The 24,028-nt window shown below is 39.4% G+C and overlaps 2 protein-coding genes and 1 long non-coding RNA gene across 4 annotated transcripts; 1 reads left to right on the top strand and 2 right to left on the bottom strand.

Moving 5' to 3' along the window:
* Window positions 1–1,576: 1,576 nt before the first annotated feature.
* Window positions 1,577–7,453, bottom strand: tdh (L-threonine dehydrogenase). 2 transcript variants are annotated; one of them, XM_040017396.1, is made up of 9 exons: window positions 7,324–7,453; window positions 5,597–5,791; window positions 5,200–5,242; window positions 5,009–5,079; window positions 4,113–4,262; window positions 3,834–4,006; window positions 3,528–3,618; window positions 2,841–3,110; window positions 1,577–2,724 (listed from the first exon to the last, which is right to left on the bottom strand). In XM_040017396.1, exons 2-9 carry the CDS (start codon window positions 5,781–5,783, stop codon window positions 2,585–2,587), a joined length of 1,125 nt encoding a protein of 374 aa, XP_039873330.1. In that variant the 5' UTR covers window positions 5,784–5,791; window positions 7,324–7,453; the 3' UTR covers window positions 1,577–2,584. The 2 variants fall into 2 exon arrangements, with proteins under 2 accessions (XP_039873330.1, XP_039873331.1); XM_040017397.1 differs by lacking the exon at window positions 7,324–7,453 and adding an exon at window positions 6,446–6,621.
* Window positions 7,454–7,604: 151 nt separating this feature from the next.
* Window positions 7,605–10,833, top strand: LOC120724896. The gene is made up of 2 exons (XR_005694021.1): window positions 7,605–8,110; window positions 8,749–10,833. It is a non-coding gene; the product is annotated as an uncharacterized LOC120724896 (long non-coding RNA).
* Window positions 10,834–11,213: 380 nt separating this feature from the next.
* Window positions 11,214–23,651, bottom strand: mtmr9 (myotubularin related protein 9). Its single transcript, XM_040017395.1, has 11 exons — window positions 23,533–23,651; window positions 22,957–23,141; window positions 21,017–21,125; window positions 20,738–20,863; window positions 20,466–20,639; window positions 18,746–18,963; window positions 17,570–17,731; window positions 17,333–17,474; window positions 17,006–17,226; window positions 16,673–16,824; window positions 11,214–12,633 (listed from the first exon to the last, which is right to left on the bottom strand). Exons 2-11 carry the CDS (start codon window positions 23,136–23,138, stop codon window positions 12,470–12,472), a joined length of 1,650 nt encoding a protein of 549 aa, XP_039873329.1. The 5' UTR covers window positions 23,139–23,141; window positions 23,533–23,651; the 3' UTR covers window positions 11,214–12,469.
* Window positions 23,652–24,028: the final 377 nt, after the last annotated feature.

The following is a 24,028-nucleotide window of genomic DNA, read 5'->3' as shown; positions in this document are numbered from 1 at the left end:
CTCGTGAAGCACAAACTGCAAACAAAGCAAAGCGAGGTCACCTGGAACAGCTACAGCAGTACTGACACAGAGAAATATGAGACAGGCTGTTGAATGTGTGGAGGACATTGCTGTCCTCAGGGGTTACAGTTTATGATCCCGTTTGTAAGGAAAATCCAGCAGCTCTGGTTTATTAATGAGGAGGACACTTTTCTTTGGGAGGTTTATTTCCTCTTTCTTATTCTTCTGTGGGAGAACATCATTGACTATGCAAACTGGGTCAATATTTTGCATTTTACAAGTTTTTGGTTGCTAATTAATTCCAATTTCTCTCAAATAATCAAGCAGAGAAGTAGTTTGGTGTGTCTCAAATTTCAGACTGCATTACTGTTTGAGATAAAAATTTGTTCTGTCAAGATGATCCAACATTGCTTCAATAATGTTGAGGTCTGGGCTTTGGGGAGGCCAATCCATGACTGATAGTGTTCCACGGTGTGTTTTTCTATATGGTATGCATTTACTGCATTGGTAGAGTTTTTCATAGAATCAGCTAAAGGAATATTAAATATACAATTTTTCAGATACTGTTCATCTGCTGGTGATGCTTTTTCTAATTTTGTCCTTCATTTGTCCAGTTTCCTCAAATTCTTAAAGGCACACCGCACACCATGCTGAGATATACTAGAGTTTCAGCTAGTGACTCTTTGTTAAACACCTTGTTGGTGAAAAAAATACAATTTAATTCCTGTCAAAATGTTTTATATTTGATTCAGTTAAAGAAGTGGGAACAAATTGTGTTTTTTGACTGGCTGCTAGTGCTAGTTATGTGTAGACATTACATTGGTTCTTGCTTTGAGATATGTGCCTTTTTTATGTCTTAATAATTTATAGGTCAGTGTTAAGTGGCTTAAACAAAAACAACATTCCTCTGAAAATGGTGAGGTACAAGGACTTGACTAAAAATGAGTGAGAAAGCAGCCAGTGTCCAAAGAAAAGCTTTGAAAGACCTCCAGAAAGCTGGAGAACTGTTGATCAAAACCTCTTTAAAAACAAGAACAAGAAAGTCTGGCTTCTTGGAAGCAAGATACAGTTGCCGAGAAGTTACTCAAAGTTTTGACATTTCCACTATGTAATCTTTATATTCAGATCAGTAAAGAACATATTTGACGGTAATCTGATTGTCAGTTCTACATCTATCAACAGGTTAAGCTTTGAGCAACCATTAAGGCCAGTAAATGCATACTATAGCACACTTAACTCTGCTGTCAGTAACTAAATTATCCAAGTTCTGATCAACAACATGCACAGCTCACAGCCCAATATGTGTGCTAGAGATCACTGATCTGCTTTAAAACAAATGCAAATGAATTCCTTTAAAACGTAACAGCTCTAACATTCTTTACAGAGAAGGAAAGAATTGTGTTCTCAGGACTGATGTGTTCACACTTGCTTTATCTGTGACTGGAAGAACAGTCTGTACAAACGTTTTTGGTATGGCAAGCTGCCCTCCTCGAGCCCGGGTTTTGAACTCGCTACAGGTCAACAAACTGATGGTTAAATAAAAAGGTGTAGAAAATTACTGGAAAAGGACTCACAGTTATGTGATTTCTCTTTTTATTGTCAAAGCTTGCTGTTTGAATGAACAGGCAAAACCTGCTAAGACATTCACATAGAAGACAATCTTCAGAGTTCCTTTTACAGAAATACAGTCTCCTCTAAACTCTCATTTCTCTTTCATGTGAAAATAATCAAAGACCTAATGTTAAAAATGAAGTAACAAACATGGACAGCAACATGTGGAAATAAAAGAAAAAGAGAGTGCCAAAAAGTGCTCCCGCATATTAAAACACCAACAGAATAAATAATTTGTCATGGAATACAAAGAAGAAACAATTCTTAAGAATCCCTGCACCACACTGCTTGAAAAAAAATGGATACAATGTATCAGGTATTCAGCCCTGTAGGTGATTAGGCTCCTTTATTTGTGAGAGGTTTTAAGATCCAACTCTGTCTAAAGTGCAACAAAGGATACACCTCGTGTACGAGTATACCTCTTGCTTGAGTTTGGCCCCAAAGCTTTAGGCCTAAAATTCCCAGATTATGGAAACTTATCAGAAAAAAAACCCCTTACCATTTGGGTTTTCAAAAGAAAAACATAGAAATGCTTTCGGTTGTACAATGCAACATTCCCAATTTGTTAACTAGATTCATCAGAAAATATTGCAAAATTTTGCACAATTCTTCAGCATGCAAGTTACCCTTTGTTTCATCTAAACGCAGCTTCAGGTTGATAATGTTGACACCAATTCAACTCATTGACTGCCCCTCACCCAAATCTCTAAATAGAAAAGAGATAAAAGGGAGCAAAGCAGAGGTGGAGAGATTCCAGGGATGGGGGTGAGGATCTTCTAGTCCTCATTGACCATTACATTTGAGACAAGCCCGGTCGGTGGCAAGCAAGAAGGACCCTGCTGATGTTACACAGAGAAGTGAGAGGATGATGATGACTTACAGGCCATGTTTCTCTGTTCTCTTTGGTCAGTGTTTTACATTATGTACAAAAAAAACATTTTAAAAAAAATACTACGATTGATGCCGCGTTGCCTCAGTTAAAACGAGCCATGCGTGTTTCTGAGCCAAAGAAGTTGAGCATCGTCTGAACGAGTTCTGGGAGATCATAATCGTGTTTCCAGGCCCAGTCATTTCGTGCGTTGGAGTCATCAAAGTTCATCGGCCAGCTGTCAGCTGAAAAGGAACAGATTTAAAGCATGTGTCAGTTTATCTTATAGGATTTTCACCATCAAAAAAATATCAAAGATTAATGAGAAGTTTCTCCTTTAAGAAATCAAAGCCTTGCTTACCAATTGCCTGTCGTACAGGGTCAACCTCATATGTGACCTCCAGCTCAGGCATCTGCTTCTGGAGTTCCTGGGCCAGTTCCTCGGGGGTGAAGCTCATGGCGTTGATGTTGTACGTCCTCATGCTTAGTGTCTCAGCCGGTGCTTCCATCACCTCCAGTGTGGCACGCAGGCAGTCGTCGATGTACATCATGGGCAGCCGTGTGTCAGGTCTCAGGTTGCACTCAAACTTGCCAGTTTTGATTGCGTCGTGGAAAATCTGGACGGCGTAGTCTGGTCAGAGATGGGGGGAAAAAAACAAAAACAAAAAGAGCCTTGTTACAGAAATGCTGAAAAATCTAAACTCTGTTATGCACTTAAAGTACATTTGTTACAAGAAAGTAACAAATGCAGCAGGAACAGAAAGTATTCCAAGTAAAATATTTGAGGAACATGCGATTATGAAAAGCTAAACTGTAATTAAAAATCTAACTGATAAGAGGATTTGGGTGTGGTGGCTGTGAAAAGTGAAAATATGGAGACACCGGATCAAGTTATGCGATGGCATGAAAAAAAAAAAAAAAAAATGCAACAAGTCATAACAACACTCTGAAATAGATCAGTTGCATAACAAAGTTGACACTTGATAGCAGCACAGGAATAAGCAACCGTTAAAAGTGTAACCTTATCTGTAGTCTGAATCCGCCCTACCTGTTGTGCCACCACCGGGCATGGAATCAGCAGAGATGATTCCAGGATAGCGTAGACAGCGGAAGTCCAGCCCATAACGGTGGTGGTAGTACTGTTAAAGAACAGAAAGAACTCCGTTATTTAGAACAAGCAGGTTCTCAGATGAGATTTAACAGTTATCAATTGAAGATAGATGAAAACAAAAAAAACCCCCCAAAAAAAACCAAAACAGGCACATGCACTGAGGATCATCAGTTTTCAGGACATTCTATGGTTTTGATATCAAGTTTGCTCATTAAGAGTTTAGATTAAACTCTGAGCTCTCACCTCTCCCATCAACTCAGCATGTACTTTGGAAACACCGTAGATAGTGCGGGGTCTCTGCACACACAGATCTGGCGTAGGGTTGCGAGGGGATGTGGGACCAAAGGCACCAATGGTGCTGGGGACAAAGAGACGCAAGCCGTGCTCTGCTGCAATGTCCAGGATGTTGTGAAGCCCTGAAAAACAGACAGCTAAACGCTCAGCAAGTGCCCCATGAAAAACAAGAGCATCATCCTACATCGTTATGCCCACATGAGACAGATTGGTTACAAATTCACTTACCGGTGATGTTAACAGAGCGTGCCAAGGCCACGTTAGCCTCTCCAACAGCACTGAGGAGGGCGCTGTAGTGAACCAGCCAAGTGATGCGGTTGTTCACCACAATTTCCCGCAGGTTCTTGTAGTCCAGGATGTCTGAGTAGATGAAGGGGCCTGATGGCGACAGACATGGATAAGCATTGTAAAGAGTTTTGTTTCACCTTCACTGTGACTGCGCTTGTTTGTCAAGGATGTTCCCTAGCCTTCAATACAGGCTGCCAATAGGACACTAGTAGTTGATAATGTATGAGAGTGTGTGTATTTGGAATTGGTATGTTCTCCATGTTCATAAACAACTTCTGATCATTGCTAAATGTTAGCAAAGTAACTTAAGAAGTTTCAATTCAAATGTTGATTTAGAGAAACTTATTAACCCCCCCACCCCCCCACCCCACACACACACACACACACACACACACAGGGAAAGGAAACCATGACGCAACTTAAAGCATAAATCAATATTAAAGCAAGAGGCTTTATTTGCAGACACTTTACTATTCAAATGTGCCCATTTCAGTCTGACGCAATATGCTGTGATTTATTTCAAAAGCGTAACAACCTGTATTGCCAAATCCCTGACTTTTTTTTTTGTAAGGCTGGCATTAGTCAGCAATACACCCAAAAGAGGATCATCATACTGAAAAAAAGACTGTCTGCACACGCTACAAATATTACAGTTGGACATGGCTTTTTCAATAACACCTGGGCTTATAGAGAGAGAAAAAGTTAAAGAAAAGGGCAAAAAATGTCTTGTATGTACTTGTATATGCTATGCAACGTAATCATTAAACACCGCTAATATAGTATCTTTTGTGTATCTGAACTGTATACATTTTTATATAGCATATGAGTATACTCACCACTGTGGAAAACGCTGTTTTGAGGTTTCCGGATGTCAGATAGAATGACGTTGTTCTTTCCGTACCTCTTCCTGCGAAGGAACCAATGTTACAAAGTTTGCCTTATAATAAACTGTTTAACTGCAGTGTTACAATTACTAATCAACACAAAACTTGTCATTTATTATATTCGGACAAATTAAAATCCTTACCTCAACAATTTGGCCAGGCCTACACCGAGCTGTCCCAGGCCACCTGCAGAGGTTGGAGGGAGGTGGAAATATTATGAGTGATCTGAGGACACCACACACAAATCAGATGCGCAGCAGCTAATAAGTACCAGCGCTTAGTTTCCATGGAGACTGAAGTACCTCAGGAGGAGAGTGGCCATAAGAAAAAAAGGTCACAGCACTGGACGCCCACGTTTTATTTTTTAATGGCATCCCTCTCAGCTCTCATTGCCAAACTTGTCAGAAACCCCGCTGATCTCAAAGTCCCAGAACAGCATATTTTTTAACCCTCATGCATTTTAAAACGGCCTTTTTTTGTTAAAGCATTAGACTAAACTGCATGGCTGCAAAAGACCAAAACCTGATGCTTCGTATGTACCTGTGATGAGCACCTTGGGGTGGTCTGTTTCTGAGAAGGACACAGAATGGAAGCTGGCATCAGGGGTCACCTGTCGAGGGGAGAAGCTGATGTTGCGTACAGCCACCGTTAAGGGCTGGCAGCCACAGCCTGGGGTGCTGATTAACGCCTGCTTGGCCACCTTGCTGAAGATCCTCATGACAGGCATGTTGGTACCTGGAGGAAGGGAACAATGTGTCTGTTTACTTTTAGGTGACACTTTGGTTGGTAAATCCCAATGAAAAAAGAAGTCTAGCAGAGCTCTACAAATCTAATGAAAGCCAATTTCCATTTATATTCAATTAGACTCTGGCATCATTTGGTGGCCTCACTCCGCAACATTTTTGTCATGAGGTTTTGGGCTCATTTCCAAGCTTCAAGCTCCGAGAGGTGGACAAACAAGTTTTAAACGACAAAAGTGGCACTCGGAATTTTTTTTATTTTAATTCCCTTAAAAGTCAGATTGATCAAACGCATCTGAAAACACTGAGATGAGAGAAAACATACCAAAAGCGAAAACACGTGGATTGCAACAAATGACATGCTAATGACATGATGCAGAGAAAATGAGTGCAATGGAAGGATCAAAGCGCATAAAAACACCAAAACAGTCAAAGTTAAGCAAAACTTTAACGCAACATGACTAACTCTATCTATCTAAAAACATTATAAAACACGAACACCACATATCTTTAGAAAGGTACAGAACTGCAGAAAATTAAGCATACTGAGCTACTACTTCATGCAAAAATAGCGCAATAAAACTAAATTTGTCGTTCATTACGGAACGTCTAGACTTTTACGCAACGCATCACTTCAGGAAAGACTTACCGAGGGTTCAACGCGCTTCCTAGTAAAAGAATGAACGGAGTTACTTTGGAGTATATATGTACTGCCCTGCCTTCAACGAGAGCCAATCAAGGAGAGAGGGCGTACAGCGGCATACAGTAGCCTTGGAAAACGGTGCCAAGATCAGGGTGGCATGGACTCAGAGTCGGAATGTGCTTTCATTTTGTTTGCCTTCATTTTCTTACAAATATATATTGAACCATAAAATTATTAATAACAGAGATCACGGATTAAGCATGAAAACATTACTTTTGCACAAAAGCACGCTCTCCCGCTCCATCATGCTTGTGGCCTATCCCCTTCTGAGAGCATATGCTGTTCAATATTGAGCCAACATCGTTTAAGGTACTCATCATATAAGCCCCCTGTTTAATATGGGCAGCTCGCCAAGACTCCTTTCTATGGGACATGCCGATCGTTTAATTCCTTAACGTCAGCGTAACTGATCTCCATACCCTCCAATGTGCAGCTGCTTTTCCACGAAGGCAAAACTGCTGGTGGTGGACGAAATTCTGAATGAGAGCAACCACTATTTTAGATCCTAAATATTTCTCTGTCTGAGCTCAGCACGTCATTGTGACTTAGCAACCGGCTGCACTTCAGAAGAGGACTTTGCTTTGGTTTAAAAAAAAAAAAAAGAGAAAGAGAGAGCGAGAGAGAGATGGTTTGATCGGGATAGAAAGGTTAAACACACGTGATTTTAAAAAAAAGGAAAAAAAAAGAGTGGAAGCACGAATTGATAAATTGCGCATAATTTCCCTAAAATTAAAATTAAAATTTCCCTAGAAAAGAGGACTAATTAAAAAACGGCCGGGTTCTTAAATGTAAAAGAAATCAAATATCGGGATCGGTGCACTCACCAGATAATCTGCAGTTAACACAGCCACACACAGAAAGAAAGCTCCTCTGCGATTTGCGTCTTTTTGAGAATGGGATGCTGACGTGACGTTCGTGTTATCTCCGTTCAGTGTTGCATCAGCTCAGCTGCGCCTTCAAGCTATATATCAACGACCATCTGCTTAAGGGGAAGCCGGCTTTCTCTCGGATTGGCGGAGACCCGGAGGTGCGGTCTTCCCTCGCAGACCACTCCCTCCCGTGGCGTCACCGACGCCCGGTCAATCTTTGTGCATCCACGTAATCTGAGGCCACGCGGTTTATGCATTACTTAAAAATACCCGAGGCTGCACATTGGCAGGGGATGGTGTGATCGTGTCAAACGTGCAAATACTGTTGCAAATACACGTTTACCATGACAGTCGCATTCACATGATGAACGTGGGCTCAAAGTCCAGCTTCAGATCAAGAGTGTCCACTCTAAATCGCAGGAAGAGTTTAGGATATAAGGCCCTCGCCTTTTCAGGCGACCAAAGAAAGGGGGCAGTTGACGTGAAAGGCCGTGAGGTGCTATTCTTCATCAGTTAAGTGGGTAAAAAGAGGAGTGGAGTGGGTTTAAAATGTGATTTTCAATTTGCTTTTGGAAGCTGTGGCTGTGAATCTGCAACATGCAGTCAAATGAGGTGAAAGTTAAAGTGCCTAAAAAACTGTGAGCTCAGCAACATAAAAGGGACTGAACTTCAACAAAGGGCAACAGTGGGGTAGATCATCACAACATCAGAGTTGTGCATCCAAGAGAGCACTCTCCAGCAGGTAAGCGTCTTCATAAGTGAAGATAAGTATAAGAAATACTTTATTAATCCCCGAGTTGGGAAAAAACTCTGTCTCAGCAGTTATCCTAGTTGTTTCTATTGAGAAAAAAAAGAGAGAAAATACAGACTGTTTAGCACAAGGTGCAAACAAGTCATCAGTCACAAGAACAAAAAGGTCACATTAGATTTATGCCAAAACATTCAAAAGTCAAAAAAGCTCTGCAAGATCAATCACATGTGTCAGAATGAAGAGGGGGGTGGTGGTGGAAATTTTTTATAACTACATGGGAATATGTACCAGTGTAGTAAAACACATTTTGCTATACTGAAAGCAAACAGTTCGAATGCGCTCATGTCTTTATGGATATGAATGGTGCACAATTTAGAAGTAGCAGACGTCTACGTAAAGCAAAACAAGGTGTCGAGCCCGATGCAGCCCTGCAATCAAAGAAATTGGACGATTACAGGATGGACTTTAAAAGCCATTTAACACCAAATCCTTGGCTTCACTGGAGTTTTTGTGACCTGGCAAAATTTAAAAAAAAAAAAAATAGAAGCTCTCCAGCCTCATTGATTTGAATCTAGATGTTTATCAGTGAACGATATGATGAATGCACACACTTTCTGTTTGACTTTCAGGTTTGTTTGCAGGAGATAGAGCCGAGTCAGAACGACTGATGACGTTGCTGAATGGAGCAAGCAAAGGGTGGGCTTAAGGCCTGCACTGGAATATGAGTGGAGCATGCGAGCACACCCCCATGCCTGTCATGACTGAGAAAGACACAGCTACCTGAAAAACAAGTTGACCTGATCTTTGGCAAGAAAAACAAGATGTAATTTTTTCTCGAAAGAAAAAAGAAATCGTAAATATATTTTTCCTTTCAACCTGCAAACTGGGATAATCTTCTAAGTAACCTGCAATTCCAGGAAATGTGAGACAAACATGACACTTGATAGCTGTGAGGTTACATAGCTCAGTGTCACTACTAAAAATGGGAATCAAAGTCTCTTATAAACCAAGCTATAGTTTCTATCTAAAATCTTACTTGATAATGCACAAAATCCTTCCTTGCTTCAAGAGAATTTTAAGGGTTCCCTTGTGAGTAATAAACATGAAATTAGGGTATTGATAGACACAAAGACTTAATGATACAGACAGAAGAGTTGTGGCTGACCAGCAGCACTGTAAACACTTACTGCAACATGGATATCTCTCCCTATGAAGCAGCTGACCCTTGGCTATTTTTTGCCCCAGTCGCCGCATCAGATGATTGTGTCATCACAGCAATGCGAACACATTTTATTAGGGTGCTGTTTACTAATCTTCGGACAGACTGTCAAGGACAGGGTACATAACGTGGATATTTTCTAGGACTTCTTTCTGGTATTTGGAACCTTTGGAAGGGGGAAAAAATAAATAATACTGATATATTTAAAGCAGATTTTTGTCCACATGAAAATAATGGAACAATGACCCAGACATGTTTACATTAAAAAGTTGTCCTGTTGAGACACAGTCAACAGTTGGCCTGTTGACTGTATATAAAAGATGGACACAGCCTCCAAGTCAACGTGTCAGTCAATGAGGAAATGCCTTATAGTGGAAATATTTCTAATGGCCAGCAGGGGGCGATGTTTTTTCCTGCAAAAGAAAGTCAGACTGTAAAAAAAAAAGAAAAAAAGAAAAGAGTATGTTTAAAAACAAATGTACTATTCTCTTCATCTCTGAATTCAACAATAAACACCTCCTTTCTGATTTTATTGTTTTTATTATACAACACTAAATGTGTACTCATTACCTGGTTGTGATTGGTTACTGGAGGTTACTGGCAGTTGCTGTGAAATTACCGACGTTGCACTCGCGCAGGCCTACTGACCGACCAGCCTGGAAACCCCCGTTCACTGCAGAAAAACATGTATTCTGCATGTGGTAGCTGGTAGTCAGTAGCGTGAAATTGTTCACAAATAAGTATAAGACGCTGCACTGAAAAGCCCTCTGTGATTGCTTTGGTTCTTTCAGCTTGCTGCAGTCAGTAGGAATTTGCATGGAAGACGCTGATTTGTCTGCAAAAGCGGAAAATGTGAGAAGTGCAACACAAACTGTAAACAGAGCACGTTGACCTTCAAAGTAAAAGTTGAGCCTTTTGATATGTGTCGGTTGCACAAGTAAGGTCCAACTTTTACTTTGAAGGTGAACGTTCTCAATATACTGTTTGTGTCACATTTTCTTTCAGACTCATCTCAGACAAGTCAGTGTCTTCCACCTTCCATGGCAGTGAGATCCACCACCAAGTCATCTCATATAGTTTGAAAATACAGAGTTGGAGATGAAGCTGAGGCTTTGAAAAAGGTCTTCAAATACCAAGGGCTAACATTAGGGTAGCCCTTGGTATGGGTAGGGTAGGTATATTTTATTGCTAAATGCTCAATTTACAGCCAACTAGGTGGCTTTCACTTTGTTTTCTTAAAACAAAAAACAAAAAAACCCTAGAAACTAGCTTAATGAGACTGGTGAGACTGAATCACGGAAAACCGAATGATGCACAGACTGTGTGGTGATTAAAGAATTGAAACGCTTCCTTTGTTGTAATACAGATTTTAATGGCGTGAAAACTTAAAAAAAAAAAAAACCACAACAACAAATTTTAATCAATATTAGATTTTTCAAGCATTCTGATCAGCAGCGACAAATATGTATACATAATTTTGAATCTGGATTTTACAGTAAGGCATTGCACAAAGTACAACAGACACGATTATTTATCTACTGTGTGACATTACATTTTTGAATTTTGTCAACTTTCTGACAAAGCGAAAATCACTTAGGCATCACACAACTATAAGAAATGTTCTATCCATGCACACATGAAATATACATGTAAACTTTCTCTTTGTCAAAGCATTTCAAAGTAGTGGAAGTAAGTTAAGCTTAGTGTGATTATTAGTGTATTGAGCAGACATTGAGATAAATCATAGATCATTTACTTTGTTACAGGCAATCAAACAAAACTGGCCAAAGATGGCTGCAGTGCATTTAATTTTTAATCCCAGACCATAATAACAAAAAAATATATTTGTATTTACAACGCTAGATGATGTTTTTCCTAATGGTACTACCAAAGAGTGCACTGAAAGATGAAAGAACTAAGGTCTATAAGCAAAGAGCGCTGCGGGTTTCAGCTTGCCATAATGACACAGACAGCTTTACTGACCGCTGAAGTTTAGGATAATTCCTATGTTCGTGAGATAAGTATGAGCTTGGATGTGAGAAGCTGACAATTAAGTACATTTTCCAGAAGAGACACGAGTTTTGGAGTGTAACATGTGTGTAGGTTAGTTGGATACATATTGTCCTGTTTGATATTTGGACATTTGTCATCTATTATGGCAACAACTGATGAGAGATCGTTTTCAAAGTGGGAGTAAAATTGATTTGCATATACGTACATACAGATAAAGAAATGCTTTTGACACAAAGTGCATCAGTTCTGAATGTTAAACTCAAGAAGTCAGAGATGCTCAGCAACCGATCTAGTCGTTAGATTATTGTTATACGTGGTTACATCAAATCGTTTGTGCAAATTCTGGCTGTGATACTGGAATGTCAAGCATTGATCTGATATTTTACATATTATACAAACCTCCCTCCTCACTGGCCTGACCCTACCTACGCTTAGTATGTCATCTCAATGTGCAGCAAAAGCACATGCTCCCTTACAGCACCCTATATGTTGCCATAGTTACTCTGCAGCGGTCTAATGGTGTACACATTCAGCAGAACTTTCATGAAATATGTGAACCCTGTAGCAACTGAGACACTTTTTTTCTCCAGCTGTCCTTAAAATGCCCCTTTAATCCTCTACTACACAAGATCAGTGCTGAGAAGCACAAAAGGGTCCACAATGTCGTTTTTACACATCGCGTATATAGAAATGGAAGCCAGCAAGTACAAGTGTGGGTGTTTGAAGAGGCTTGGCAACAGTGAAATCAGCCGCCCAGTCACAGCACAATCTATAGAAATGAGCAGTAGGCATGTGCAGGTCTGGCTGTACACTGATATTCGACCACAGTGTGATAAGGGAGGTTTAGCTTTTATCTGCACTCTGAGAAATGGCTAACATTACAGCGCTTTTGTTTCTAAATGTTTTCCTCTTACTCGAGTGTAGTTTGCAATGAGTCACCATGATAAAAATGTTTTTCATTAAAGCGTCAAAACTGAAGTTCATTTAGTCGCGTTCACAATAACTTGACAATAATGTTGTTTTCTTACATTATGTTTTAAAAAGGGGAAGCTAAAGCTGGGATGTCTGTGATTTTTGAATGTACCATCTCAATTACTTTTAGAGGTCTCTCTCTCTCTTTATGGCGTATGCAGCAGAGGATCTTCAGTTTCAAGCTGGGCCAGCTGCCTGCGCAGGCTGTTTACTTTGGTCTGAAGCTCCTTGTTGTACTCTATTATATGAACCATTTCCTCATAGGCCTCATCCAGACACTTGGAGGAGCGGTTCCAACGAAGGAACACTCCTGTCACAGAAGAGCAGGACCAATCAGAAAACAACAATTCACAAACTGGTTTCTTCCAGTTCTGGTTTCTTCTAAACACTGCAGTCTCACAACCTTGATAGAGGTTATGTAAGCGTTGCGTGTGCAGTCACTGCACACTAACGGGAAAGCATGCACTTTTCTTATGATAACACATACTTACACATACACATACACACATAATTGTGATAAAGAAAACAAACAGCTAACAGATAAAGTGTATTATCGTGCTGGATGTGGTTCTTTGTGGAGTTTTGAGTTGGAATACAAATACAAGATTCTGACATGTCTAAAACTTAAAGCAGTCTCGAAAAACAGTTCACACAGTTTGTGCTGAGCGCAAAAAAAACAAAACCACTGGATCTTAATGGTGGTTGGAGGCTGTTGGCAGAGAAACAGGTGTAAACACAGAGGAGCTGTATGACTGGAATGAACCATCGCTTTACTTGTCAGTCATAGGGAAAGCCAGTGTGTCAACAAACTGAGGTTTCTGAACCCAGTAACACGTCTGTAGATAGCACTACTCAATAAGATCTCAGTTATTTTAGTTCTTTTTAAGTTTGGGTCATTGATAACAAAATACTTGTGAAATGTATGGTGGCTGCGGAAGGATGTGCATATGCATTCCTATGTTTACGCAATATTTGGAACAATTAATTAACTGCAGCCAACTTGGACCTGTACTCCAAATGCCCATTGATATATTTTTTTTACTGCTATTTAGACACACTTGCCTCTGATCCCTCAGTGAATTTCTTGTTGTTTAGCTGACATTAAAGCCTTGCTTTTACCCAATTTCCTCACCTTTAATGAAAAATAAAAATCTTGTCTTTTGCCTGATCCCTTTAGGGGCTCACCACAGTGGATCCTCCTTCACTGCATCTATGAATCTTCTTCGTGGTCTTCCTCTTTCCTTCCTGCATGGTAACTCAACCATTATCAACATCCTTTGTCCAATATACCCACTATCCCTTCTCTGCACATGTCCTTACTGCTAGTACTTTGACTCTATATTGCTCACTGTGAGCAATATTTCCAGTATTTCTTTGCATCTTAGGTCGTTGGCATCATATTGTAAATTTCATGTTTTGGGGAAAAAAACAAAAAAAACCCTGTCATTTTTTACTCTTCTTTTAAATAAGCTTTGCTGATAATGTTTTAAGACACTTAGCTGTGTCATCAGTGACTGTCAGAAAAGAAGGACGGAAAAGCCCTTCGTTTAGTTTGTGCTGATAAATAAATCCTTCTACCCACAAGTTGCAATCACCGTGAAAAACCCTATGCACAATTTTTTTCCCTCTATATTATCAGAAATTATTATCATAAATTTCCTTGAAATACCATTACATAGTTTTGAGGCTTTATCGCCCAACCAAGAACCAAGAACATGCAAACTCCACACAGAAAAGCCCAAGATGGATAATTGACATTTCACCTGTCCTGGATTTTATTACACAGTTATACCCGTGTAATTCAGAAATAATCCTGAAATCCTTTTGCTCATTAACTTTTTGGAATTATATTGAATTTATAACCTTTGTGTCTTTTGTGAATAGTGTTGACTGCTTTCCATTTCTTTCCTTTGTATTTGTAAAGTCTTTTTCTAACTGGATTGTAAAATGTTTAAAAGTCATGTTTATCAGTGTTTTAACTCTTACATGTCTTTTAGCTATTTTTTTAAAATTTAATTTCAACAGTTTAAAGTCTGCTGTTCTTAAATGTGCTACACAAATAAAATGACTAAAACCTCCACATTTTTACTCAACACCTTTAAAGTGATCAAACTGCAGTCCAATTAAAAAAAACAACATTATTTTAGTGCATTTTTTGTTTTTTTAATTAAACCATTATTTTTATTCAATATTATTTCGCTAAGAATTACACAGAACTTTTGGGATGTAAAGATTTTACACACGTCATCAGTTTCTTTTAGTGTCCACATCAGCAGCTAGAGTTCAGGACTTCCATTGGGTCTTTTAAGGTGGGCTGAGGAGTGTGCGTCACTTTCCATGAAAGAGCTGCATAAGCAGGATATCACATGCTCCACTCAGTTCTTATGCATTCCACTTCATATAGCGTGAACGGCTTTAGGCAGTAAGAGAGGCCCCATGCACAAAATGCATGAACCTAATGACCTCTAGTTGGTCTGGATTCCCCCTCCCCCAACTTTTCTTTATGAATGGTCTAACACAGATCTCCCCAGGGCTTTGTTGTACTTGTTGCACTATGCTGAACCCACTGACATTAAGACAACCATAGTTAAGAATAAGAATAACCACCATTATTAAAGTTGTGGGGGGAAAAAACCCTCATCAATTAAGAGTTTCACTGCAGTCACTCAAATTCACAATTTAGACAAATTCAGACTTACATATTCATTCTGAATTTGTTAAAATCAAATTAGTACACCGTCATTTCAATAAAATTGAATTGAATTGAATTGTCAATGGTTTAAAAAGTGTGAAAAATGTGAAAAAAGTAATAATTTTAAACCAAAAACAATGATGATATAATGCTAACATTGGTAAAGCTGGTTTTATCTGGCAATTTAAATAAAAACGATCATGTAAAATGATCAAATAATTTTGATTTAAAAAGATTTAGGATCACATTTATATACACTGATATTCTGATATAACCTCCACTGATACATGATGTTTGTGTTTAATGCCAAAAGGCACTTGTGAAAAAACAGCACTTTAAATTACCCACAACAGATTTTGTGGTTGTATGCCTGTATCAGTGCTTCTTTATTTAGCACCATTTTGCTACTCATGCTTTACCATAATATCATCACACTGCCTCTCAATGAGGAAACTGTTTGTAAAAAGACACACAGGCAGGCTGAACACGTCACGGACACACCTCAGGAGCATTTTGAACAATTTCCCAAATGCCAAAGTGTGTTCTACCTCTTCTTGTAAAATGATTCATAATGCTAGCTATACCGGAAACTTTTGCACAAGTACCACCTCTCCACCAAGTTACATGAAATTCAGCTGAGTCATCTTGCTGAGTTTCAGGTGGCAGGTCAGACAGCACTGATCACATACCTCACCTGTCATGTAGCTGTACACAACATGACAAAGCTGCAACCAACAGTTTGTTCACTATTGGGTAATCATGGGACTGAATGCTTATCTTTACTAAAGATCAAAGGTTACTGTAAAAGGAATAAATTGACGTGCAACATTTTGTTTATTTATCTAAAATTATTTGCTGATAATATTTTTTAAAAATCCTGTACAATGCATGTATACTTGTCTTCATGCTTGTAACCTTGGAAAGCACAAATAGCTGGTCCTCGGGTCCCAGTGGCTGTCAGGGTCATTCAGGGTTCAAATGCTCAAATCAATGCTGCCCCCTACTGGTGAGATTTCAGAACGTATGAGTGAGCAAATATGTATTTGTAATTGTGAGTACGCCCAATTTCTAATCGTGTACCTGCGGCTACAACAGCAGTTTTATCACCTGATCCTCATGGTGGGTTTTTAGATATTAACCTACTCCATCTTCGGACTGAGAATAAACTTAAAGCATGAGTCAAAACTGCAAAATATGTACAGCATGTGGTCTCACTGGACTGCTTTCAATGAAGAATATTAACATTTGCCATTTAATTGCTTTCGTGTTGCAAATGAGACACTCAGTGTAACAGTTGGATTTAATGTATGTATAAAAAATACATAAATACAGCTGAAACTTAAATAAAGATTAAATTTAAAAAAAAAAAAATACTCCCAGCTATAAATGTTCCCTTAAAACCTGCAAACAAAACTTTATGTGTACTTTATTATTTTAAAACTTAAAATTATCTGGCACGCTTCCTTTTTTTTCACTTTAGAAAACTTTCTTTTATTAAAAAAGGAAACAAGGTCTGAAAATGAAATTTGCTGATTTTTCTATCTATCCATCTATTATGGATCACAGAGGCAGATGTCTTTTGTACAGACACCCAGACCTCCCTTCTACCTCCTCTCCCTCGTCTTAAGAGATACCTACGAATATATTTGTTTCTTACCTTCCCACAGCAGCAGACTCTGAGGGGCCACAGATGGCCAGATCACAAGACTGTTGGGCTCGTAAAGTGGGTTGGTCAGACGCTCCAGCTCCTGCGGCCGATTCACCCATGACCAAAGGGACACAGTCTTTTCAGGCAAGCACAGTCTGGCTCTGTGAAAAGACAGAAATGTGTCAGACTGACCAACAGGAAAACTGGTTCACGGCTGTTTTATCAGAGGTGGTTCACAGCTGCAGGGAGAGCATCGTGATTTGATTGACACCCACATCACACAGCTGAAAGCATAGCCCTGACATAAACTGAAGGTCTTACATCAGCCAACTCCTATCTTACCTCTCAGCTGCACTGTTGCCCAAGAATGTCCCAAACTGAGATGCGTAGGCGTGTTCGAAAAGCAGTACCAAGAAACTCTCGTTGAATTCAAAGGAGCAGGGAAATTGGCGAAGGATCTGCCACACACAGTCCAGGAAGAGAAGAAAGACAGGGGCCTCATGGCGAGGCTTGCTGTTGGAGAAGGCAGACTGGGCACAGCGCTGCTGGAAAGGGTGACCAGCCTGTGTAAGCAGTCAAAGAGGTGAAATGAGTGGAAACACTCACACTGTGGAGGAGAAGGTGAAAGAAAAGACAACATTTGGCTCTAAACAGTGCATCTAAGCTCACCTGGAGCCACTCCCGCTCTACCAGGCTTTGAAAGCCTTTAACGGTCCTGCAGCCGGGATCCAGGATGATCTGAGCCAAGGAGGTGACCTGCAGGGTGGAGTCTGTCCCTTCTGTACCGTGAACAAGCACTGACGCTCCCTCCCTGAGATAAACACACGAGCCCACAGTCTGTCACTGCTCGCTGCTTTTCGAGTTTATGTTTACTGGGACATGAGGACAACCAAATGAAAAACAGACCTGTCAATACACTGGGCAGCCAAGCAGGCAGTGGTGAGGATCTCTTTGACATTAGTTTGCCAGTTGGAAGCCTCCAACTTGCTTAACCAGCGGTCCATGCTGTGGGACTGGTCGTTACATGCCTCCACCAACTTAATCAGGCTCTCCTGAAGGACATTATACCTGCAAAAAACAGATTTATTTAGATCATTTAAAGTATGAGATACATTTCAATCAGTTTCCACTTTATCTAGTCTTCTCAGTAATACAGTAATACAGCCCACAACTAAGGGTGTGATTCCCTTTTCATTAAATTAAAAGTTAATGTATTTTATTTGAAAATACATTGTCATTATATTTACCTGCAAATAATTAAAAGTAGGGGTAACGAGTCAGCTTTTTACAGGGAATTAAAACACAAGTAAATTTAAGCCGTGCAATTTCTTGGTAATTTTGCAGAAAAACACAAGTTGCACTTTTCAGTGCCATATTATGGAGTGGGTTAATCGTGCCTTTTTACATCTTTGTTTTTTTTAATATTCTTTATGTTGATGTGCATGATGGACGTTCTATTATTCAAATGTCCTTAAGACGTGTTCTCCCTTATCAGCTTACAAGAAAAAACAAATACCTTCAAAATCTGCTTGTCTATCTAACTGTATAATGATGAATGATGAAGCCAAGTATTTTTTTCTTTCACAATCACTTTTCAAGCAAAACTTTCAAAAGGAGTGTACAGTAAAAAGAGTGTCTCTGTTCCTGTTAGGCAGTTAGTTAGGCAAGGTTAAGCAACTCCATAATCCAACCCAAGCTGGGAAAAGTACAGTGTACTTATGATGTAAGATGGGGGAACATTGTTTGTTTTTCTGCAAAATTTTCAAGAAATTTAATGCAGTGCCTAAAATGAAATACTCTATCATTTGTATCTGTTTTCTTGCAAAACTGCCAGAATTCAGGCACTACTTAAATGTACTTACAGTATAATTATTTCTTTGTTTCCTGTATAAAGGTGAGTTGTTACCCCGTATTCGAGCGAACCCACCTTTAAGCATTTATAGGCAATTATAATGACATTTTAATTTCTAATAAAATAGATTGAAATTCCATTTAATCATGAGGGAATTGCAAAGCAACAGACTCTAAACAGGTCGTATTATAAAGTGTTACTGTCTTCTTAATATCTAAGTGTCCAATCACCTTTCAATGGCCTTGTGGATCCTCCTCCATTGTGGGTAGTTGGCCTCCAACTCAAACCCTCCACCTCGGGCTTTGGCCTGCTGAGCAACATTGATAGCACGTGTATCAATGATGTAACCACGCTTTCCTGGCCGCAGAGTGGCGTTGATCAGCTTCTCGTCCTCCTTACACCGTCGCCCATTGGTGCCCGTCAGTGGCTGTCCTGCTCGCATCATCACCTGAAAGTGGAAGTGATTTGTCAGCCCCTATAATTAGAGATGGCTACTTTTTTATGTCCGATACGATATCATGAATTTGGATATCTGTCGATACTGATATGAATCCAATATAGTCTATTTTATAATCAATAAAACTGTTTGTTTTTTAAAATATCTTGCTGCATTTTGTATATGTCTAACAGTTTTATTACAGAAGCTCCTTCATTCTAGTCTAAACAACAGTGTCTCAGTAACTTTCCACTAGAGATGGTCCCCTCTTATCTGCATTTTCCCAGCATGAGTGAGAATCTGCAGCTTTCTACTCCCCAAGGACACATGGTCTAATGCTTTTATTTTCAGGGCTGTGTCCACTTACTACACTATATAACTTATTAATTAACACTTATTAATAAAAAAGCATAGCATTATTGAGGCACTGAAAAATAATTTATTCCCAACACTTCATACTCAAATTTAAAAAGACAAAACACTAAAGCTATTCTATTACACTTGCAAAAAAATATACTGCATCCAAAATATTTTGCATTTCAGCAATATTTATCTTTTTATTTAAACCTTTAGCAGATCTGTAAATCTAAATATTTAAAGTAATACTCAAAAAGTAATTTAAAATGCAGTTTTATGCAAATTTCAAAAACTCTTTGGTTCTGAAAAAAGGAAGTGCAATATCAGCACAAAATAATGTTTATATTCAACAACAACAAAAAAACGGGTCGTAGAATGGACCCTTTTATACTTAAAGCTTAGCATAAATAGACATCCAGAGTGGAAAGCAGTGCAAACGAATGCAAACACGCCTTCATGACACTCATGTTTTATCAAGATGGATGTCAGTGTAAACTGTTTCAATCACATTTAACCTGAGACTGACTTTTGTGTAATCTCTATACAAAACACAAGTATGAAAAAAAAGTGTTTTTCATAGTTTTTTGGGAACCATGGAACTGTTTTGCCTGCAACACAGGTTTTTTTTTTTCCAAAGTAAATCTTGAGTCTAACCATTGTATGGTCAGACGCACAGATGTCCGAGCTCCATATATCGGTTGTTAAGCTTAACGTAAGAATGCTTTACAAACATTCAGAGATGAACTTACACACTTGCTTTACTTCTCTGGGACAGCTTGCTCAGAGGTGAAATACCGGTTTGGCAGCACGTAGCGAGGCTCCAGATGCTTTCAGTGACAAGCAACTCCAGACCACCGACAGGTCTCCCACGCAACAGCCGCACTATCACGTGACGCATACTGCTCCCACGTGCTAAAGTCACTACCTGGGTTAAGCCATTTTGCAAGTTTCATGAGGTGCTTTTGTTATATTTAATGGATCGGGTTACATTTTTTATTTCTCCCTGATATCCGATCCAGTAATTTAGGTCAGGATCGGACCGATACCGGTATTGTATATTGGATCAGTGCATCCCTAGCTATAATGTTCAAAAACATAAACGATAAAAAGCAAAAGAGACGGTCAAAGGCAGAGTAATTATTTTTCCTTGCGCTTACCATGCCGTTCTTCTTGTGGTAGTAGCTAAGTACTGGAAAACGGCCACCGTGACGGAAAGTAGCTACTTTCTTCAGCGTTTCATCATCAAAATCTTTGGGTACTGCCACTAGTGGGGGGTATGACGGACACAAGCTGAAGTCTTTGTTGACCTCACTCAGCCTCCACTCATCTGTCTGCAAAGTGCGGTAGAGGGGATGGAGAAAACAAAACAAAAAAAGGTCCAATAACCCTGATTCAAATTGAATTACTCTGTAATGTCACCTAAACGTACCATGGACTCCAAATCTTTAAAGGCATTCTGGGGAAGAAATGAATTCCATCCATCCTCTATGACTTCAAACATTGGCCGGTAGAAGAAAGGGTACATCAGGGAGACTAAATCAAGAGTGGACAGGGCCTTGAGAGGAATGAAAACATTGACTTGTTATTCACAATATTAATCACATGCAGAATTTAACTTGACATGACAAAAACAAAGAGAGCCTGAGAGAAAAATATAGCGTAGCTAAAAATAATCACTCTCTTTCCGACGGGGAGCCTTTGTTCTTACCTCGATAGAGCTGGCAATGTTGAGACACTCCTCCATACCAGTGATTTCAAGCTGAATCACTCTCAAGTCTTTGCATTTGACAGTGATGTGCCCCAAAGACCCCACAAATCTAAAATTTAAAAGGTGAGCACAATAAAGAGGATGAATGTCATGAACAAACACAGAGTATCAGTGAACTACTCTGAGCCCTACAGCTCGGCTTTCTGTGTGTAATTTCTATGTTATCGTCATGTTGGGTTTCTGGAAGAATCGTTGAAACGACTTTTAGTTTGACTGTAGATTCAGTGATTGTTATTAAAGGCAGTATCAGTACTCAGTGCTCAGTACGTAAGCTCTAAGCAGCAACGTGCCCCAGCTACAGACGAAAGAGTGGACTGGCCAGTATCCAAGTACAATGAGCTGCATAAATCCATTCTTAATGGATTAATGTGAAGGCATCTGCATGAAGTTCAGTCAGAAAGGCAGGAGGATTTATGAGTCATTTGCTTTACAATGAAAGAGACAATACAGTGCTGTGAAAATGTATTTGACTGCTTCGTTTTTTGTTTTGTTTTTCTGCATATTTGTCACACTTTAATGTTTCAGATCAAATATATTTTAATATTAGACAAAGACAACCTGAGTAAATGCAAAATGCCATTTTAAAATGATGTAATTTATTAAAGGAAATGGATATCCAAACCTACCTGGCACCATCTAAAAAAACCTAATAACGTTTTGCCACCCTTGGCAACAAGAACTGCAATCAAGTGTTTGTGATAACTGGCAATGAGTCTTTCAGAACAGTTGTGTGTTTCAGACCAATGTCCTGGTGCATAACCAAAGTGTGCTAGAGTTTCAGGGCATGAACTGATGATTGAACATTTTCCTTCAGGATTTTTGGGTAGTGGGGAATTTATTGAATAAATTTGAAAATTGAAATTGAAATTTTTATTTCAGTCAACAACAACAACAGATTATAATTTTACATAAAAGTACTCAAACGGTAACCGAAAAAGGAATAGGCTGAAGCCTTATGGCTTATACTTATCCTATCCCTACAGCAAGCCATCCAGATTCCGAAGCAGCAATGCAGCTCAGACCATCACACTAACACCACCGTGTTTGACTGTTGGTATGACTTTGTTTTTTAAATAAAATGCCATGTTAGTTTCATACCAAAAGGTTCAACTTCTGTCTCGTTAGTCCATTGAGTATTTTTCCAAAAGTCTTGGGGATCATCAAGATATCTTTTATAAAATGTGAGACAAGCCCTTTGTGTTCTTTTTGGTCAGCAGTGATTTTTCACCTTGGAACTCTCCCATGGATGCCATTTTTGCACAGCATCTTTCTTATTGTTAAATCATGAACACTGGCTTTAACTGAGGCCTTCAGTTCTTTAAAGGTTGATCTTGTGTCTATTCAAACCTCCTGGATGTGTCAGTGTTGGTCGGCTAGGCACTCTTGGGAAGGTTTACCACTCTTCCAAGTTATTCTCCATTTAGAAAGCCCATACCAAAACCTAAAATTAAACCTTAAGGTAGTCTGCAGGTTATTAGGCCAATACTGGAATAGAAACTGGCAGTTAAGTACTAGGCAAACCTCCTGAGGCTTGTGTGTCCAACCTGATTTTGTGTCCAACATAAAATGTTTAAAAACGGTACAATTACCAGAAATGGCAGTGAAGAAAAACAAATTCTTTGCCACTACAAGCCCCGTGTCTTTAACCAGTATATGTTAGTTTCTCTAACCAGTTTAACTATAAGCAAGTTATGCATATGGACACTATTAATAAATAATAATCGGATCTGCAGCATGCACTAAAAAACAGGCGGAACTCAAACGGATTTTAACAAATGCATGCCCTACTGACCTGCATCTATTTAGGGTAGGTGATGTACCATTTTCACAAAGAGATTACATAACAGTCATTTAGAAAAACAATAACACAACGCTGTCACCTCTTCTCTATCGAGTCAATGTTTGAATGAAGCAGCCACAGCTCCTCCGTGTTGTCCTGTCTGGAGGAGAGAATCAGGTGATGACCAGTCAAACACAGAGTCCCCTCCACAGTAGGCATGAAAGGCCTGTGTAGGACAACCCCGTCCACCCTGGGTGTCTTTATCAGCTCTGCAAACTCCATAATCTGACCAGACAGAACGAAAACAGCCGCGGTGATTTTAAAGCATAAATACAACGCTATTGGTTAGGTCATGCTACTATTATTGTAAAGACAGGCCAGCGCAACCTCTGTCGACATATATGAGACATATATTGTGTACGTCCATGTCGGTTAACAGTAAAGATGAAAAAGTACTGCAAAAATCGGTCATCTTGATAAAGTTATTCTATTCCGGAAATTAAACCGCTAACGTCAGCTAGCAGGCTAATCGTGACAGAAAGGAGGATAATTTGCCATAAAAAACGGCCGACATTTCGAAACTCAAGCCAAAGCACAAACATCACGTGTAATATAAATATTAAAAACAACAAGGAGCGTTTTTCATCAATACTAAAAAGATTTATCGTACAACTACCTGACACTGTTTTCTTTTATTTGGTCGCAGGTCGATGCTGGTACGTTAAGAAAAACACGCCGACTAGAAACAACCGACTTTTCTCGGCTCAGTTTTGCATCCCAAATTCCGCAATTCTCATCTAAAACGGGAAGTGACTCTGTGCTCTCCTGTGTTTTTTAACATTCGCGTTATACTTTAAATCTGTAAAGCCCCCGAAGAACTTATAATGTCCATATATTATATAGAAGTATGTTTAAACATACATATAGCAACATAGTGAATGAGTTAGAGTTTAGTGGTTTGGAGGCAGCGTCAGATCTGTGGTTCATCCACAAGGCTTCTGAAAATCCGTGAAAGGCTGTTTCATTTTAGTGTCTGTGTGTTTGGGGTCTACCGAGAATATCAAAAAAGGTCACTAGGTGGTGACATTGGAGTACGTTTGAGAGATTTCTGGCTTTCAGAAGTCTAAACAGTATTGCCCTGATTTCACCGGGTACATAATGTATGATGATAG

The sequence above is a fragment of the Simochromis diagramma genome, unplaced genomic scaffold, assembly GCF_900408965.1.
Source record: "Simochromis diagramma unplaced genomic scaffold, fSimDia1.1 OVJJ01000802.1, whole genome shotgun sequence".
In the NCBI taxonomy this organism is placed as follows: Eukaryota; Metazoa; Chordata; class Actinopteri; order Cichliformes; family Cichlidae; genus Simochromis; species Simochromis diagramma.
This window is presented reverse-complemented; position numbering and strand designations above follow the sequence as displayed.

Excerpts from the sequence above, each read along its gene's own strand:
- tdh (XM_040017396.1), bottom strand. The coding sequence starts at position 5,783 with ATGCCTGTCATGAGGATCTTCAGCAAGGTGGCCAAGCAGGCGTTAATC. Across the intron at positions 4,263-5,008 it reads AAACAGCGTTTTCCACAGTG|GCCCCTTCATCTACTCAGAC; the intron begins GTGAGTATACTC and ends TGTCGCCATCAG. Across the intron at positions 3,111-3,527 it reads GCCCGGTGGTGGCACAACAG|ACTACGCCGTCCAGATTTTC; the intron begins GTAGGGCGGATT and ends ATCTCTGACCAG.
- mtmr9 (XM_040017395.1), bottom strand. The coding sequence starts at position 23,138 with ATGGAGTTTGCAGAGCTGATAAAGACACCCAGGGTGGACGGGGTTGTC. Across the intron at positions 20,864-21,016 it reads ACATTGCCAGCTCTATCGAG|GCCCTGTCCACTCTTGATTT; the intron begins GTAAGAACAAAG and ends ATTCCTCTCAAG. Across the intron at positions 17,227-17,332 it reads TAGAGCGGGAGTGGCTCCAG|GCTGGTCACCCTTTCCAGCA; the intron begins GTGAGCTTAGAT and ends CTGCTTACACAG.